The 19,375-nt window shown below is 41.6% G+C and overlaps 1 protein-coding gene across 1 annotated transcript in view; it reads right to left on the reverse strand.

Annotated features, from left to right (window-relative positions):
• Nucleotides 1-19,375, reverse strand: part of Snx25 (sorting nexin 25) — a 117,380-nt gene that overhangs the window by 84,963 nt on the left and 13,042 nt on the right. The window contains exon 2 of the mRNA XM_052752218.1: nucleotides 4,953-5,037. Within this exon, the coding sequence (XP_052608178.1) occupies nucleotides 4,953-5,037 (85 nt within the window). The remainder of the gene's footprint in view (nucleotides 1-4,952; nucleotides 5,038-19,375) is intronic.

Raw genomic sequence — 19,375 nt, forward strand, 5'->3', positions numbered from 1 at the left:
GCCATATTAATAGACTAGAAACAGGTAAAATGAATAATATATTTCATTTCATATACTATACTTATACATTAAGTAGTCAACATTTAAAATTAAATATTTTCATTATTTTTTTCAAACTAAGCTTTGAAATCTGGTACATATTTTATAGTTACAGCAATCAGAAATGAACTATTCAACCCACGATAGACAGTGCAGCTCTAGTTAATATAGAAAAACTGTAAAGTTAATGTGGTTATTCAAGAAAGGAGGCCTTCTGAACAATAAACTGATATCTGGTGTAGGTGATGATATCTCCAAGTGCCACAGAGGGGAAAAAACTTAGCCACATAAAACTGCTCCAGCTCAAGGACACCACGCTTAATGGTGTCCTTATTTCTCAAAGCCTTCCTTTTTATTTTTATATTCCAAACACTACTCATAGCCTGGTAGGGTGCTGCACACCTTTACTCCCAGCCCTTGAGAGGCAGAACCAGATAGATCTCTGAGAGTTGGAGGCCAGCCTGGTCTGCAATGCAAGTTCCAGGCCAGTGAGGGATATATATCTATATATATATATATATATATATATATATATATATATAGATAGATAGATATATATATCGTGAGACCCTGTCTCATCAGACAGACAAGACACACAAAGACAGACAAACACACAGACAAATAAAACCCCACATATAGAACATCAAGAATTTTGTTATCATTTACATACACCGAAGTTTAGATAAATTCTCAAGGTGATTCCAATGGCTTCAGTTGTATCTTCTAGCTGAGAACAATTACCCCTCAAAGACAGAGAGACAGACAGAAAGAAAGAAAAGATCTTACTGTATCTTTAACCATTCATTAAACAGTATTTTATAGACTCCGGCACGCAAGCTGGAATCAACAGCCCTATCAGTAACACAATCAAGCATGGAAGAAAAGCCACCCAACAGATGAGCTCTTGAGATTCTCAGCCATTTTTGTGTTAATGTCCAGATATCTGATTGGGTGGCTGTTGTTCCCTAACTTTTGTAGAGTAGCTGTACCTCATCTGAACTGGATGAGTCCATTAAGAAAGCAGAGACAACTCTCATTTATTTGCCACAAACAAATCAAACGTGGCGCCTACACAGAACCGGAGCATCTTGTTGGGAAACTGAGGTTCTGAAGGAGGTGGCACCACACCTTCTGTCCTACTCCACACTGTGTCCCCCGTCCCCGCCCTCCCCCCCGCCCCCCCTCCCCGCCCCCCCCCCCCCACACACACACAAGCAGAAGACAAGCCAGAAGGGCAACAGAGAGGAGAAACCTGACACAGTGTCCTTGCCTGCTGCTGGCTGGCTCCTTAAAATCACAGTATGTGGGGAGAGATGCACAGGCACCCTTGTAAACTCCATCTAGACAGCACAACAGGACAACAGCACGACATCCTAGGAAAGAGGTCCGCTCAGCTCAACAGGAAGAGGAACTCAGTAACAACTGCCCAACAGGCAGTCACGCCAGAGGGTGGCCTTCCCGTTAGCAGCTCTTAAACAAGGACAACAAACACCTAAGTGACCTCCAAAGGACCTGCAGGGCCAAGTAATAAGGGCAGGATGAGAGTCCCTTGCCAAAAACACTGCTTGTTTGGTCCCTTGCTCTTTGTATTAAACCAAGTTTAAATCTGCAGCCTAAGCGTATGCAAAATGGAAGCATGTTTCCTTCACACTGAAGTTCAATTTCTGGGTCAGGAAATGGCTCGGTGGCTGAAAGTGCTCGCCACGCAAGACTGACGGCCTGAGTCTGACGCCTGGGACCCAAGGACCCAGCACACTGCTGTGATGCACATCTGGTATCCCGACACTTTTGCACCAAAATCACAGGAAGAGACAGAAAAATTAGTCAGAAGCTCGTCAAGCCAGCTAACCGTGCACACAAAGTAAGGAACCACGAGGCGGGAGGAGGGAAGAAACTCCCAGAAGTTGTCCTCCGGCCTCCCTATTGGGCTATGATAGATGTCCCCCATCATAAGCACACAAATATTTAAAAATTAATTTCAATTACAGCAGAGAGTTAAGTACAATCTTAAGACTTAATAACTTTACAATAAGATCTGCTCAGTGTGCTGTCCTAGCACTGCTCTATTGCTGTGAAGAGACAACGTGACCATGACAACTCTTCTAAGAGAAAACGTTTCATTGGGGGCTGGTCATTTCAGAGGTTTAGCCCATTACCATCATGGCGGGGGACATGCTGATATGCTTGGCACTGGAGCAGTGGCTGAGAGCTACAACCTCATCCACAGGCCGAGGGAGAGAGACTCTAGGCTTGGCATGAGCTTTATTTCCTCCAACAAGGCCACACCTCCTAATCCTTCTACTCCTTTCAAATAGTGCCACTACCTAGTGACTAAGCATTCAAATATATGAGGCTATGGGGGTTCAAACTGCCACATGACATGAAAGGTGTATCACCTATGTTATGTCCTATTATATTTCTCACCTACATTGCATATGCTATTTAGTACAACTCTAAAATACTCCTGTGGTGATACAATTTGGTTAGGAATTTATAAAAATCAATATTGGTAGAAATTTTTATTCAGCCATAAAATTGTTTTTTTCCATTAATAGCTAATCAATATCCTTAAGGTAAGCATCATAGCTACATTTGTAACATGAATATATAAACCAAAAATAAAAGCCATACTTCTACATATATATATATATATATATAGCATAGCTATACAGACCCACACAAACACAAAAGTGAACAAAAATTTGTGTTATGTGTCTGTATATGTGTGTGTGAAGAGCAGAGGTCAATGTCAAGTGTCTTCCTTACCTGCTCTCCACTTTATTTTTTAAAACAGGGTATATTACTGAACCTGGAGCTTACTGATTCAGCTAGACTGATGGGCCTGGGAGCTACAGGGATCCACCTGTCTCTTCTCCCTCAACACTGGGATTAGAGATGTATGCCACTGAGTCTGAATTTTATCTGGATGCTAGATGCTTATGCCTGTATGGTGAGCATTTTACCAACTGAGTGGTCTCTCAGCCCTCTGAGAAAAACAAGTTTAAAGCTGACTCAAAGATTCCAGAACATGAATTCCCTCCTATGAAGCAGGCCTCCAATCCAATCAGAGAGCAGCTGGTTGCCTCAATAACAACCATGCCTCTATGTAACCAGCAGCACATCTTACTCACAGGTTGGTCAACTGTATCAGCTAACTTCTAGCACATGTAGCATGATTCTTGTTGTTCATCTAACACCTAACTACATTGTTTTTCACTACTTTTTTATTCTTGTTATTCAGTATGTAAAGAATTCATACAATTCCTCATCTATAGTGAGCTACAAAACACTCTTTAGCAACAAATATGTTTATATGCAAACCACATACATATTTCTACTTTACTGAACTCTTTGATTACATCATTTTAAATTATATATTTCAAAAGCAATAAAGTAAATATAAAAAGATAAAATGGTACAATATTATCTAGTTAAAATAAACTTCAGGAGATAATTTTTTTTTAGTATTTTCTAAGTTCATATCAACTAAATTTAAATTACTGCAGCCCTAACAAATTGTCATCTAAGTCTTGAACACATAGGTTCTCACTTTTATCAACACTAAGTCTGACATCACTTACTGTAGTTTAATTAAATATGCTAGTGTTATGGTTTAGAACTATAAAATATACTCCAAAGATATAACTATATTCATTGTGGGTTTTTTAAAATGCTTGTATAATCTCTTAGCTTTCTCAACACACATTTCTAGATTCACTTTCAGTAGACACATTTTTAGAAAGTAATTCTAGTTTGGGCCTGTTTGTTACTGTTGTTATCAACTACTGCCAAATGCGTAAACTGCACTCCAAAATCTATTGTTATAGCAGCCAACAGCTCTCATTTGGTAGAGGATATGATGTTCATTTCCCTGAAAACCATCTTATGTAAAAACAAAAGACTTTTGAGCCTTAAGAGCTTAGTTAACAATGTTGTCTAACAGACACAGGAGATGAGTTACAAAAGAGAAAATACAAAACAGTCAACCTTGTGTAGCATAGAGAACACTACCAGTAATCCCAGCACTTGGGAGGAGGAAACAGGAAGTGATATGGCTGGGCGGAGATTGAAGTGATGAGGCAGGGTGGAGACAGCAGCTCCGCCCTTTCAGGCTGAGGATTTGGTAGAGGTAAGAAGTCTCTAGTGGCTGGTTCCTTTACTGATCTTTCAGCATGAAGAAACAGACATCCTTCCAACAACATATGAAAACAAACATTTTATATATATTAGCCAACAGGAGGAGTATTCTGAACTTTGCAGTCTGAGGTATGTGATCGCTTCATTGTGCATTTTCCTAACGAAAGGATCATACAGTATGTGTGTCTGGGGGAACAGGAGTGTAAATATATGTATATAAACATATACTCCTTTGTTACCAGTGGTTCTCAACCTATGGGCAGCATATCAGCTATCCTGCATTTCAGTTAATATTTAGACAGCTGCTCACTCCTACTTGCAGGAATATAACCACAGTGTACTCTGCACTTGTTCCTCAGCCCTCTTCTTGCAGCATTTGCATGTTCTCCGCTCTTTTGTGAGGCTATCACTTAATCTGCTTAAACTGATGTGTCCACACGTGTATCGAGTCCACTCACCCCAAAACACCTTCTCCAGGCAGTATCTAGAATGAAATGTTTCCTGAAACCTGTTTTAGGGACTAGAGAGCAGCTCTGCACTCCGTGTGGTAGATAAATCTCTCCTGGACTGGTTAGCTTTGTGGGGTCAGGAATTTCTACTCTATATGTGTTTAAACTACTTCTATTTATCCACAACACAGATGCACCCACTCTTCAAACAGAAACTCATGAAAATTCCTACTGCTGTAGGAAGGATAGATAAACTAGAGACTGCAAACTCCCTTTGAGCGCAGTGAGTGATTGCTTTACAATCCCATGATCTCAGTTCCTCCTCACCGTCTTTCAGAGCTCGGTCCACGTTGTGAGAAATGACCACTCTTCTGCCCTGAGCTGTCTCCTGTGGATTCCCACCTACAGGGCTCTGAAACGAGAGGGAGGAAAAGGGAAGAGATCACTGAGCGAACTACATATAAAGATAAAACCAAGACAAAGATTCAGAGATTATAGTCTTACCCTGGAAAAGTAAACGAACATTCAACGTTAATTAAAAGTGTTTAGGAAAAGGGGGATTAAATATTATAATATTGGGAGTAGTAGGAAAGCACAAAACCAGATCATCTGTTTATCAAAATTAAAAACGTAATAAAATTTTAAGTCAATGAGGGAAAAGATAACACCATTTGTCTCCATTAGCGTTTCTATTGCTGTGATGAACACCAGGACCACAAGCAGCTGTGGGAGAAAAGGGCTATTTCTGTTCACTGAGGACAGGAGCTCAAGGCAGGAACCTGGAGACAAAAACTGATGCAGAGGCCATGTAGTAACACGGCTCCCAGCTTGCTGGGGATGCTATGAATGTGTTGCTCTGATTGATTGATAAATAAATAAAACGCTGATTGGCCAGTAGCCAGACAGGAAGTATAGTAGAGGCAGGATACGCAGAGAAGAGAATTCTGGGAACAGGAAGGCTGAGTCAGGAGTCGCCAGCCAGAGACAGAGGAAGCATGATGTGAAAGTACCAGTAAGCCACAAGCCACGTGATAACTTATAGATTGATAGAAATGGGTTAATTTAAGATATAAGGACTAGATAGCAAGGAGCCTGCCACAGCCATACAGGTTATAAGAAATATAAGTCTCTGTGTGTTTACTTGGGTCTGAGTGGCTGCGGCCCCGGCAGGACTAGAGAAATCTCCAGCTACAATGGCTTGCTCCTCACTCTGCTTTCTTACATAACCCAGGACCACCCAACCAGGGTGGCACCACCCACAGGGGGCTGGACCCTCCCACAAAAATCATTAATCAAGAAAATGCCCTACAGACTTGCTTACAGATAATCTGATGGAGGCATTTTCTAAATAAAGGTCCCTCTTCCCAGATGACCCTAGCTTGTGTCAAGCTGACATAAAAACTAGCCAGCAACTATTCAATAAATGACATTGAGATAGTTTTGTATTCATAGGTAGGGGAGCTGATAGTCATACTTTATAACTTCAAACTGCTGGGGAGCTAAATGTTTCCTTAAACTAAAAGACTAATTAGAAAACTTGGACACAGATGCTTATAATCATGAGATAGAAAAGGCCTCTACAATAAGGCATGAAATCCAAGTTATACAGGAAGACAAAAACAAAACAAAGCATGAATTTAAAATAGAAAAGTACTGTTTAATAAAAGACAATATAAACAAAATATAGGTAATAGTCTAGGACAGTGGTTCTCAACCTTCCTAATGCTGTGACCCTTTAATGCAGTTCTTCATGTTATGGTAACTTCCAACCATAAAATTATTTTGTCACTACTTCAAAACTGTAATTTGATACTGTTATGAATTGTAATGTAAATAACTGATATGCAGGATATTTGATATGCTGCCTATAGGTTGCTATATTTACACCCCTATTCTCCCAAACACACATATTATATGATCCTTTCATTAGGAAAATGCACAAGGAAGCAATCATATACCTCAGACTGCAAAGTTCAGATTACTCCTGTTGGCTAATATATATAAAATGTTTGTTTTCATATGTTGTTGGAAGGGTGTCTGTTTCTTCATGCTTCAAAAAAGGAAACTAACTATATTACCAACATTAAAATCTTAGATGAATTGTCTTTCAATCCAGCCATTCTCCTCCTAAGGAGGTCTAACCACTGAAATGACTGTCATGCTCGTTCAGCAAACACAGCTGCAGAGAATCACAAGGTTCAGCTAGGAGTGGAGAAGGCCTAGGCTTGGCTAGGTCTCCTGCTGTCTTTGGGTAGAGAGCCAAGAGTCATCATCCTGTTCTTTCTCTTAAAAAAAAAAAAATCCAAAATCTACAGCCTTAAGATTTCTTACTTTCTGCAGGGCGGTGGTGGCACACGCCTTTAATCCCAGCACTCGGGAGGCAGAGCCAGGCAGATCTCTGTGAGTTCGAGGCCAGCCTGGTCTACAGAGTGAGTTCCAGGAAAGGCACCAAAACTACACAGAGAAACCCTGTCTCGAAAAAACAAAAAACAAAAAACAAAAAAAAGAAAAAGAAAAAAAAAGATTTCTTACTTTCTAATACAAATATCTGAAAGTAATCTAATAATAATAATATATGCATGAGTGTTGTACCATGAAAGGACTTTATGCTACAACTCAACACACAGCAATTTAGCACTTTCTCCAGGCATTAGAAAAGTTATTTTCATATAGAGACAAATCATTTGATACGTGAAAGATAAAAATGCACCTTCAATCATTTAAAACTGGTTTCTAGCCTTTAGTAACTATCATATTACAAGGTAAGATTTTATTCTAGTTTTAAAAGTTTTATAATTTCTCAGTTACAGGTACAAAACTTTTGGTTGACCAACAGTGGTTGGAAGGTAGAGTGAAAGCCAAGGACCAGGGAGAAGGTTTAGGGGTTAAGAGTACGGCTGCTCTTACAGAGGACCCAGGTTGGATTCTAACACCGACATCTAGCAGCTCATCAATGTCTGTAACTCCAGTTTTGGGAGATCCAACACCCTCTTCTGTCTTCAGTGGGTACCAAGCATGCACGTGGTACATAGCCATACATGTAGGCAAAATAATAAAAATTTTAAAATAGTTAAAAGAAAAAAAAAAAGCCAAGCACTTAATTAATTGAAAACCTCCCAAGGTTCCCCCCTCCAATCATGCCCACGGTTTCTCTCCCCCAGCGCTCAACAAAGTTTCCATTTTAAGAACCAATTTCGCCGGGAGGTGGTGGCACACGCCTTTAATCCCAGCACTCGGGAGGCAGAGGCAGGCGGATCTCTGTGAGTTCGAGGCTAGCCTGGTCTACAGCGTGAGATCCAGGAAAGGCGCAAAGCTACACAGAGAAACCCTGTCTCAAAAAACCAAAAAAAAAAAAAAAAAAAAAAAAAAAAAAGAACCAATTTCAAGAAAATCTCACTAAATAAACACTTGCCTTTGGTTTTCTTCATCTGACCACTGCTGGTCACCACAGAACTGACCCTGTAATTGGGAAACTGTGTTTACGGGCTGGGGGAGGAAAGGCCCTGGGCTGAGACATCACATGGTTCCAAACCCGTGCAAGGCACTCCTGGGAGGGGTATGAAAATGAAAGAACCAAGGGGAAGGAGGTTAAGTGAACTCTCTCTACCTGTTCCCTCATTGTGGATCTGCTATCTTGTTTTGGTTGTTGAGTATATGTTTGGGGTTCTGTTGTTTTGGTTTTGGCTATTGAGAATACGTTTGGGGTTCTGTTGTCCTATGTATGGGGAGATTGTTTTTGAGACAGGGTCTCACAGTGTAGCCCAGGCTGGCCTCAATCCCCCTGCTTCACTCTTTCCTTCTTTTACAGATTTGAGAAGCAGGAACTCCATGGGCTGGCCCACCAAAGACTTGCTCTTGAAAGCGAATGCTAACGTCTATCCTGCTGGCACACACTTGTTCCTCAATAACACACCTTTCTCCTTGGTCACTTTCCTACAATGCTGGTTTGGGGAAGATAAAAGAAAGGCACCCACTCCCGCTGTCACAAAGGAGCCTGGGAAAAAATACAGTATCTAGTCTGGATATGGCCTCCCCACGAAATCCGATCACTCTGCTTCTGCTTTAGTATTTTAGTACATACATCACAATATTCATAAGAGCTTTTGGTAAGCCAGACCACTATTATTAAAAAAATACATTCTATTTTTTATGTAATGAAAATAAATGAGACCTATCTTCATATTAAGATTTAAAACTATGTCAAACTAAGCAAGGTCATTTTTAATTGCACACAGTTCTCTAGAAGGAAAAAAATTAGAGATCTCAATATGTAATTGCACATTTGAAAAATGTTTTCCAAAGTCAAGCCAAAACCTAAAAGCTTTTCCCTAAGACATGTAAGCAGATCTGCAGAATCAAGAACAGAGGGCATAGCATTAACTTTTTTCCCTGAGTACGTAACAGCTTTTCAGTCCATAGTCACGATACACTCAAACTGCCTGTGTGCCAAAGCCAGAGAGGCCCGCGTAAGAGCAAACACCCAGAGAAACCTTGTGGAGAAACTTGGGCACTCTGACACCACTGGCCACTAGACAACCAGGAGCTGTCTGAAATCCAGCCTACACAATCGGAAGGTGGGAATGCTCTCTGGGTGGCTTCCCAGCCAATCATGACTTCATCCGCCTCTTGCCCATTACTTCACTACTCTAGTCAACAAATGTCTCTCCTCTTTATTGTGCACAGATATTTTCAAGTGGTTTTCAAATGTTAGTCCAGTTTACGTTAAACGGAAAAACAGCCAGTCATGGAGGCACACGACTATAATCCGGTACGTGGAAGTAAAAGAGTTGTAATTCAACGCTCATCCTTGGCTACATCTCTAGTTTGAAGTTAGCCTGATCTACATTAAGCCACAACAAAACATACAAGCAAAGAGAGGATATGGGAAAAGAAGGGAGAGAAGGGAAAGAAAGGAAGCAAAGATCATACAAATCTCTGGGGTCATGGGTATAACTTTCTGTGAAGTTACAGAAGTGGTCATCTATCTTACAAAAGCAAACACAAGCCCAAAGTCATCATCGTTACCCACCCAAGTGTCACAGGGCTATCTTTCTTTCTTTCTTTTTTTTTTTTTTTTTTTTTTTTTTTTGGTTTTTCGAGACAGGGTTTCTCTGTGTAGCTTTGCGCCTTTCCTGGAACTCACTTGGTAGCCCAGGCTGGCCTCGAACTCACAGAGACCCTCCTGCCTCTGCCTCCCGAGTGCTGGGATTAAAGGCGTGAGCCACCACCGCCTGGCCCAGGGCTGTCTTTCCAAGGATCTGGAGCATCTGGCAATCTTCCGGGATGCCATAACTTTCTCACTTCTAAACTACATTATTCTCAAAACTCTCCCTCTTTCAAATAATCATATTCTGCCTTGGCCTCAAAAAATAATTTATTCAAAACCAAAGAAATGAAGAAGCCATGTGTATCTTCCCTGGGAAGGAACTGGAACGGCCACTACAGTAGATGAAGACTGGCAAAGGGAGCATCTGCAAGGGCACAGTGCCCACTGGGCATGCTGGGCAGCCATGCCAGTGCTGGCGCAGCAAAGCAGGGCGGGGGACATGGCTCCACAGTTGGCTAGGTCTGGCTCTGCTGTCACTCACTAAGGCCACTCCCTTGACCCATACACTTCCTCTGTTCATCTTTTCTTAAGGGTCTTATTGTTCCTTAGTTTTAAATATAATTGGTATTGGGGTTCCAAAACAGAAAAACACAGCACTGGCCAGGACAGTACTATAAACAGTGAAAGGGGTTATGCTTGTCATTGTGCTAGATGTATTGTTGTTTGTTTTGGTTTGTTTTGTCTCAACAATAAATGGAAATCAATCATTTTTAGGTATCTCCATCTAATTCATTGTTACTCCAAACACTGTTGGCTTACACTGCGCCAAACTGTGAGCCAGATTCAACCCATGGACGTCACGTCCGTAACTGTAGTCACACAAAGCTCTTGGCACAATGCCTCACACGCAACAGCAGAGTTCGGCCAGGAGTACTAACACAACACAGACTGTTACCAATTTTCAAGAAAACTGGCTGGAGCCAGGCAGGGTGGCACATGCCTTTAATCCCAGAATTCTGGAGGCAAAGACAGATGAATCTCTGTGAGTTCAAGGCTGGCCAGAGAGACCCGTCTCAAGAAAAGGAAGAGAGGGAGAAGAAAGAAGCCTGGTTGGTTTGCTTGGAATGCTAGCAGACAGACTCAAAAGGACCACAGATGACACAAAAGAGAGGAACAAAAAGGAAGAGAAAGCCGGGCAGGCAGAATGAGGCAATGGACACACACTCTTGAGCTCTGTCTGCCTTTGCGGCTACCCTCTACAGAGAGGAATGCACACGTTTCCTGAAGCTGCTCTACCACATCTGTTCTTTACACTTCCTACTGCTGAAGCCTGAAAACCACGTCTGCCTTTACAAAGGCCATTTTGGCTCAAGCAGGACTATGCTTTGCTGGGCTTCATTGTGAGCTTGCTTTCCTTACCATCAAAGAAAACTGTCAAAACATAAGCTGAGTGCTTATCCCTTCTGGGAATTTTGTATTGATAGGAAGTGGTGGTATCTGTAAAATCCCCTCCCCCTTTTATGGAGTTTAAGATTTATTGTTTATTTGAGACAGGGTCTCACTGTGTAGCCCTAGCTGGCCTTGAACTCACTTAGATCCACCTGCTGCTAAAATCTGTATTTTAACTGGTAACATAACAACATAAAAGCTTTACATATTATGGGTACTGTGTGATGTTTCCACACATGCACACAATGGGATAATGTCTTCTCAGGTCAGCCATCTCACTCATAACTCAAGTCACTGTGGCAGAACCTTTTTTAAAAGGGGAGGGGGCGCGCAGGTGTGTGTGTGTGTGTGTGTGTGTGTGTGTGTGTGTGTGTGTGTGTGTGTGTGTGTGTTGGAACTCAAGTTTTTCCTCCTCAGCCCTCCAAGTGCTGGGATCACAGATTTGTACCATTTGTTGAGCTGACAACATCTTCGAAAATCCATTTTAGGTAGGGGTGGGGAGCTAGAGAGAGGGTTAAGAGGACTTGTTGCTTCTGCAGAGGACCACAGTTCAAAACTCAGCATTCACGTCAGGTGGTTTAAAACTAACTCTAACTCTAGCTCCGGAGAATCTGAAGCCTTTTCCAACAACTGCATGTGCACACACGCATGCACACACTCAAAATACACACTCAAAAATAAAAGATAAATGTTATGAAAAATCCTTTTTTTCTAAATTGGGTACAGTGCCGCAATCTTGTAGTCCTGGCTATTTGCTTGATGGAGGCCAGAATGTGAGGCAAATCTATGTAACACAGACCCATCTAAAAGGAAAAGGAAACTCCTTTCTTTTGGTTCATTATTGTCATATGCACAGTCATTATATTATGGCACAATAACAGCATACCATATTCTCCCTCTTAAACAAACTTAGTTTCTATCTTAATTATAAGAATTTAGTTTTTAAATAAAACCTACACATCTCTCATACGGATACTTTTCTAGATTTCAAACAGCTATAACTTTTCAAATGTTATGTTCAGCTATATAAGTAGTAGAGAAACATCCTTCAAGGTATTCTGGATGTAAAGAAGTGAACTGAGCCACAATCCCATCATCCAGAGGAGTTTGGGTCTATTTCCTTGGTGTGCCCAACATTTTGAGACTATCACTATGGTCAGGTTATTTTTTTTTCTGTACCTCAGTTTCCTTATTTGTAAAACATAACAACATTATCTCACTAACCATTAGGGCAAAAATGAGCATCAGCAGAAAGAACACACATGAAGTATAACAGCAACAAAAAGGCACATGAATTATGAACCATCACTGGCACTTTTTCTATGTGCATCCTGTGTGTGTGTGTGTGTGTGTGTGTGTGTGTGTGTGTGTGTGTGTAGGTCAGAATCGAAGAGTCTGCCTCAGTTGCTCTTACTTTATTTATTTTGGGGGACAAGGTTTCCCACTGAACCTGGAGCTTACCTATTCAGCTAGACTAGCTGGCCAGCAAGTCCCAGCAATCCCATCTCCAGCCTCCTCAGCACTGGGGTTACAGGTGTGCACACCAGCCAGGTCTTTTACACAGGTTCAAGGCATCCACACTCAGGTCCCTGGGTGCTTGCATGTCAAGCGTTCTACCCACTAAACCACCCAACCACCCTCATTTGCACACTTGTGAAAGAAATTAGTCAATTCTGCATTCGGCTCCTTAGATTCAATATTGTTTCAAAAGTGTTGTTTTCATAATGAAAAACTTGGAATATAAAGTTTGAATGACTTATACCATAATGTATCTGCTTACTCTACACTTAATTTGCTTCCACTTTTTTTCCTATGCTAAATGAAAACTATTTCCATTTTTGTACAATTGACATAAATATAGTACTACCAAAAAAAGGTTCTAAAAGTGATTATGAAATATGTAGTGGATTTTGATCCTACCTTTATTTAAAGGATTTAATGCCTATAGGATTTTCCTACGGGCTGGGGAGATTGCTCAGGGGAATGGGTATAAGAACTTTCTGCACAAATGTGAGGGAAGACCTGAGTTAGAATCCCTGGAATCCACATAAAGGCCAAACACAGAGCATGAACAGCACTCTTGTGGGAGATGAGGGACACACAGGAGAATCCCAGACACAGAACATGAACATCTGTAACCCAGCACTCCTGTGAGGAGATGACAGGACACACAGGAAGATCCCAGACACAGAGCACGAACATCTGTAACTCGGCACTCCTGTGGGAGATGAAGGACACACAGGAGAATCCCAGACACAGAACATGAATATCTGTAATCCAGCACTCCTGTGGGGAGATGACAGGACACACAGAAGAATCCCAGACACAGAGCACAAACATCTGTAATCTAGCACTCCTGTGGGGAGATGAGGGACCCACAGGAGAATCCCCAACAGCTTGCAGACCAGCCAGCCTGGCATACATAGTGGGAAAACACAGACATGGTCTCAAATAAGGTGAAGGTAAGGACAGACACAGAAGCTGTTCTCTGATCTCCACAAACGCACTGTGGCAGCCATGCACCCACATTCACATTAACATCCTCTCTCTTTCTCCCCTCTCTGGCACACTGGCGCACACGCGAGTATACACACACACATCATCATCATCATCATCATCATCATCATCATCATCATCATATAAAAAATAGAATGTGCTTCAAGAAGTCTTCCACCACTTAAGAGGACACTGAAGAGCAAGCAGGGTGGGGCTTGGAGGAGGAGCATTGAGGTTTTCCAGCCCAACACAACTAGGTGGGCAACTGAAAACATCCTTTCCAGTGTGTCAACCACCTAAAGCATGCGCCTTTAAGGAGAGACACTCTCTGCAGGTAACTCCAGACTTGTACACCCCTTCTGGGCTTTCTGATTTAACTGTCACAAACAGATGTCTCTAGAAATGTTTCTCAGTAATTAATCTAAGAAAATAATAAATATTACCGCAAAAGCAAAATCTCTTTAAACTACTCAATACTGGTAGATTTTCAAGATAAGCTAAAAATTTTAGGAGTGTTTTTCCTTTTCTTTCCTTTTTTTTCAAGACAGGGTTTCTCTGTGTAGCCCTGGCTGTCCTGGAACTTGCTCTGTAGACCAGGCTGGCCTCAAACTCAGAGATCCACCTGCCTCAGTGTTGGGATAAAGGCGTGTGCCACAACTGCCCAGCTGAATGTTTTCCAATGTGTTTGAAAGAATCAGACTTCCATGGGAGGAGCATGTTTTATTTCTTACACACCAATCTGAAAAACACTCCCTAAAAAACACTCCACTTGATTGACACATTCAAGTCCTTTGTTTGTAAACAAAAACTATAACATGCACTTGAAAATACATAGACAAATAGCAATGTAAAATGGATAGAAATTAAAGGATATGAAATGAATACTGGAGCTAGAGAAAAACATTAAAACGCAAACTGGCTTAGGAAAACGTAGCTGAAATCTCTGAAATGAGCATTTTGCATTCCTGAAAAGGTCTGTATGATAAAAATTCTATTCAATTTTGCTACTTAGTTCTGTCATACGATATTCACATCATTTGAGTTCATCTGGCCAATCTTGGGCTTCAATAATGTGAATCACATGTCCATCAATTTGTCCAATCATCTAATAATCACTGAGGACTCACTATCTGCTCGGCACTTAGTTGGACACTGGACAGACAACAGCAAATAAACTGTATTTTCTGTGCACATGGGACTTAATCTATTTTTGATGGATGCTCATAATCAAGTATTGTATTACAGGAGCATGCTCAAGAATTCCAATATTCTTCATATTCTAGAAACCTCCATCCATGTCACTCTTCAGGCCCTCCCTTCAGTCATGGAAGGAAGCCACTCAAACATACAATGAATCTCTAAGAGTATTTCATGAGAATTTGAGATTCATACATATTGGCATATATTACATAATCTTATTTCATAAGAGACAACACTGAACTTAAATGATAACCAACCTGGTTACCCCACTTCAGAGCTTTTATATAAGACAACAACCAGATGAGTCACAGAGAATTGCTTGTTTTCCAGAGTTTTATACTCCATTTCTGCCATAAAATACCATAATACCATTTTATTAATTGGTTGGCTGGTTTTTAAATAAAAACTGGTGATAAAATATTTGTGCCCAGTTAGAAAAATTACCCCAGTCATTGGATTCATTAAACTTGTTATTTCACAGCTCCTTTGAAGCAGCAAACTGAACACCACACACAGCAGCCCTGATAACACACGTGTACAAAATATTTAATCGAAAAACCAAAAGCACAATTCAATTGAATCTATTCACAGCAGCCTAAAGCTAACCACAAAAACTGTTTCTTCCCTTTCTATCTAAAATAAATGTGTTGGAATTCGATGACTAAATCCTCCCCTTAGACAGGCCTTCCACGGGAATAGTTCTGCCTCTGACTAGATAGAGAGCTAAGAAACCTGCACTAAGCCTGGCAGTGGTGGTGCATGCCTTTGATCCCAGCACTGAGGAGGCAGAGGCAGGCAGATCTCTGTGAGTTCGAGGCCAGCCTAGTCTACAGAGCGAGTTCTAAGGCAGCCAGGGCTACAGAGAAACCCTATCTCAAAACAAACAAACAAAAACAAAAAAGGAAAGAAGGGAAGGAGGGAGGGAGAGGGAGGGAGAGAGAGGGAGAGAGAGGGAGAGAGGGAGAGAGAGGGGAAGGGGGAGGGGGAGAGAAAGGGAGTAGGAGAGAGAGACCTGACACCTGAGACCTGCATGCACACAGATGGACACTGTGTAAACATAAATGTGACTGTGACTTTCCTTCCTCCTTCATCCATGATGACATCGGAAGCCCCTATCTACAACTTGAAAACATTTAATGTCCCAAATACATTTGGGGGAGTTCTTTCAAGACAGTTGTATATACTCTTCTGTGTATTTTCTGGCCTGGAACTCACCGTAGCTCAGGCTGGCATCACAGTCAAAGCAATCCTTCTGCCCCAGCCTTCCACACAATGAGATTACTGATGTGAACTACCACATCAGCTCTAAATTTCTTTCTTTTTTTGGGGGGGGGGGTGGTTAGACGGGGTTTCTCTGTGGATATCCCTGGTTGTCCTGGATCTTGCTCTGTAGACCAGGCTGGAACTCAGACTCACAGAGATCCACCTACCTCTGCCTCCTGAGTGCTGGGATTAAAGGCATGTGCCATCACATCTAGCTGGAGTAAGTATTTTAAACAAAGTTTCTAAATAATTTCTGAGATCCCTGGACTCCACTTTGAGAAACACTGCTAAACAGTCCAGATTAAGAATCAGTATTTTATTTTAATGTAAAACAATGACTCCATATAAATTGAGAGATGAATCCCAAAAGATTCACCTGGGGAACTGAGATGCAGCTCCATTGGTCAAATGCTTGCCTCGTGAACAGAAACTCCTGAAAAGAAGCTGCATCTGTCTGACTGTCAGAGACTGACTGGCTGCCGACTAGGCCTTCAGTACTGTGGGGAGTATGCAGTGCTGCAGACCCATCCCATAAGGCTAACGACCTTAGCTTGGGCTAGGTTTCTCTCTGAAACAGCCGTTCCTTGCCCACCTCCTTATTGGAACTAACATCTTGTGACAACAGATAAAAAACCTTTTACAATCTATTGACTTAGGAGAACACTGGCATCCACCAATCCAAACTCTAAGAATGTCATCAGATAAACCGAGCAGTCGTTACGCACACCTTTAATCCCAGCCCTCAGGAGGCAGGAGGATCTCTGAGTTCAAGGCCAGCCTGGTTTACAGATCAAGTTCCAGGACAGTCCAAGCTACAAAGATAAACCCTGTCTTGAAGAGAGAAAGAAAAAAAAAAAAAAGCAAGGGAAATTAGATCAATTGATGAGGTAGTTTTGAATACATACAGTGCCTACATCAAACGCTTATAATGTTCCACACCACGTACAGAAGCTAAGCCAATCATTCCTGAAGCTAAAACAGACCCCACAAACTAAGACCCCCTCATACACGTAGCCTGACCACTTTAGAAATTGCTGTGGAATAATCCTTTTGTATATTATGAAGATGTTTTACTCTCATTGGTTTGATAAAGAGCCAAGTGGCCAATAGCTAGGCAGGAAGAGGTCAGGTGGGAGAACCAGACTGAGAGAACATTGGGAATAAAGGTCACCAGCCAGATGCAAAACAGAACATAGATAAGAAGTATATGTTAATTTAAGTTGAAAAAGCTAGTTAGTAACAACCCTAAGCTATCAGCTAAATACTAATTAATAGTAAGTCTCTGTGTGGCTATTTGGGAGGAGGCTGGTGGGACAGAAAACCCCGCCTACAAGAAATCAGTATGGAAATTCCTCAAAACACTAAAAAGAGACTGCCTACTAGCACTCCTGGGTATTTATCCAAAGGCAATGAGGTCAGCCTACAAGGCATATTTGCATATCGTGTTTATTGTAGCACACAATAGCACCAGCTTAGGTATTTGTCAGCAGACAATAAATAATGAAAATGTGGCATACACACAATGGAATAAAATCATGTCATTTTCAGGAAAATAGATGGAACTGGAGACCATCGTGTTAAATTAGCCAGACATCAAAAGTATCATTTGGTTTCCCTCACATGTGGAAATTCAAAAGGTTTTTTTAAATGACCTTAAAGTTGAAGAGGGACTCTTGGAAAAGAGAAGGGGCCAGAGAGGAAGGAGAGGAGAGTAACAGATCAAAGTATGATACTGGTACATAAAGAAAGTCAGTGAAGCCCCCAATCTGTAGAATTCAAATGCTTTCATTATTATAAAACTATTCTCCTGTAAGGCAGAAAAACGACGCCACCAACCTAACTTTGATTGCACCTAACCTGGGAAATTGTTCCAGAATACAAGCAAATTTCCTGAATGGCAACAGTATAGCCAGAGATGGCTTTAGGCAAAGTAGTTTGGAGTTAGCAACTTCCCCTAGATCCAACCTGAACCTCTTCGTTCCCTAGATCTCACAATATGCAAAATGCAGTCTTCCCTGACAACACTTGAATTTTTTTCACATTTATGGTGTATGTGACAGTCAGAGGACAACTTGCAAGAGTTGGCTCTCGCTATCTCCCATGTAGGTTCTAGGGTCGAACTCGGGTCTTCGGGCTTGACGGCAAACACCCTTACTCACTACACCATCTCCTCAGCCACCTCCCTGACATCTGACCAGAGAATTTTGAGAAGTGATGCCTTCAATCACAAGAGAAATAAGATGAACCATATGAACACTGAGTCAGATCATAGCCACACAGTGCCCTGACCGTCTCTATTCCAACGATTCCCATCTCAAGTCCCCTCCACTCAGTCAGCCTTCCCACAGCCACTCAGAAGGCTCGGATGACAGGGGACAACCAGAAGCCTGTTGATCTCTCAGATCCTTCCTGCTCTTGGCGCCTCCTTTGGCTTAGATGATATCTAAGCGACGACTATCAAATACTCTTGTCTAATCTGTCATACCACAAAAATCCCAGAACCACCCACCATTTGGAAGCCATTAACCCATTTAAACCTGCTTCCTGGTTCATAAAATGGAATAATAGTAACTGTCTCATAACTGAGAGGAGTGAATAAGTATTTAGTATAATGCTTAGTAGACAGTAAGCACTTAATATTTTTGCTGTTATTTCATCCACTTATTTCCAAATCTTCTACCACTTCTTTTAAAAATCACGTTAAAAAAAAAAAGTACCTTCTACAAAAGGTCATCCTCCTCACCTTCAACAATTACTTTTGCCTCCCACTTACCAAAATATCTGAAGCTTGAAGTGTCTCCCAACGCTTCCATTTCACACCTCCCAACCCCCACTTCCCACCCTAATAGTCTCAAGCCTGATTCCTTCCATGCATGCTCTGGTCTTGTTTCCCTGGTGCTGTTCTTCCCACCAGCCTGTATGTCTGAGATCTTTAGCTCCTTCCTCTGCGCTCTGAAATCTTTAACTCAGAAATATGCTTCCGTTTCTCCTCTAAGAGTGACAGCAGGGGTTGGAGAGGTGGCTCAATGGTGAAGAGCACTTGTCCTTACAGAGACCCACAGTTCAATTCCCAGCACCCACAGGACCACGTGGCCAGCTCACCACTGCCCATAACTTCAGTTCCAGGGGATCCAATACCTTCTTCTGGCCTCTGGAGTACCAGACCGACACAGGGTACACAGACATATATGGAGGCAAAACACCCATGCACATAAAGTAAATAAAACAATCTTAAAATATTCTTACAGGGCTACAAATTCCCATGATGCATGACACCACTATCCTCCAACACTGC

This window comes from Peromyscus californicus, unplaced genomic scaffold, assembly GCF_007827085.1.
Source record: "Peromyscus californicus insignis strain IS unplaced genomic scaffold, ASM782708v3 Scaffold_23__1_contigs__length_62951481, whole genome shotgun sequence".
Classification (NCBI taxonomy): domain Eukaryota; kingdom Metazoa; phylum Chordata; class Mammalia; order Rodentia; family Cricetidae; genus Peromyscus; species Peromyscus californicus.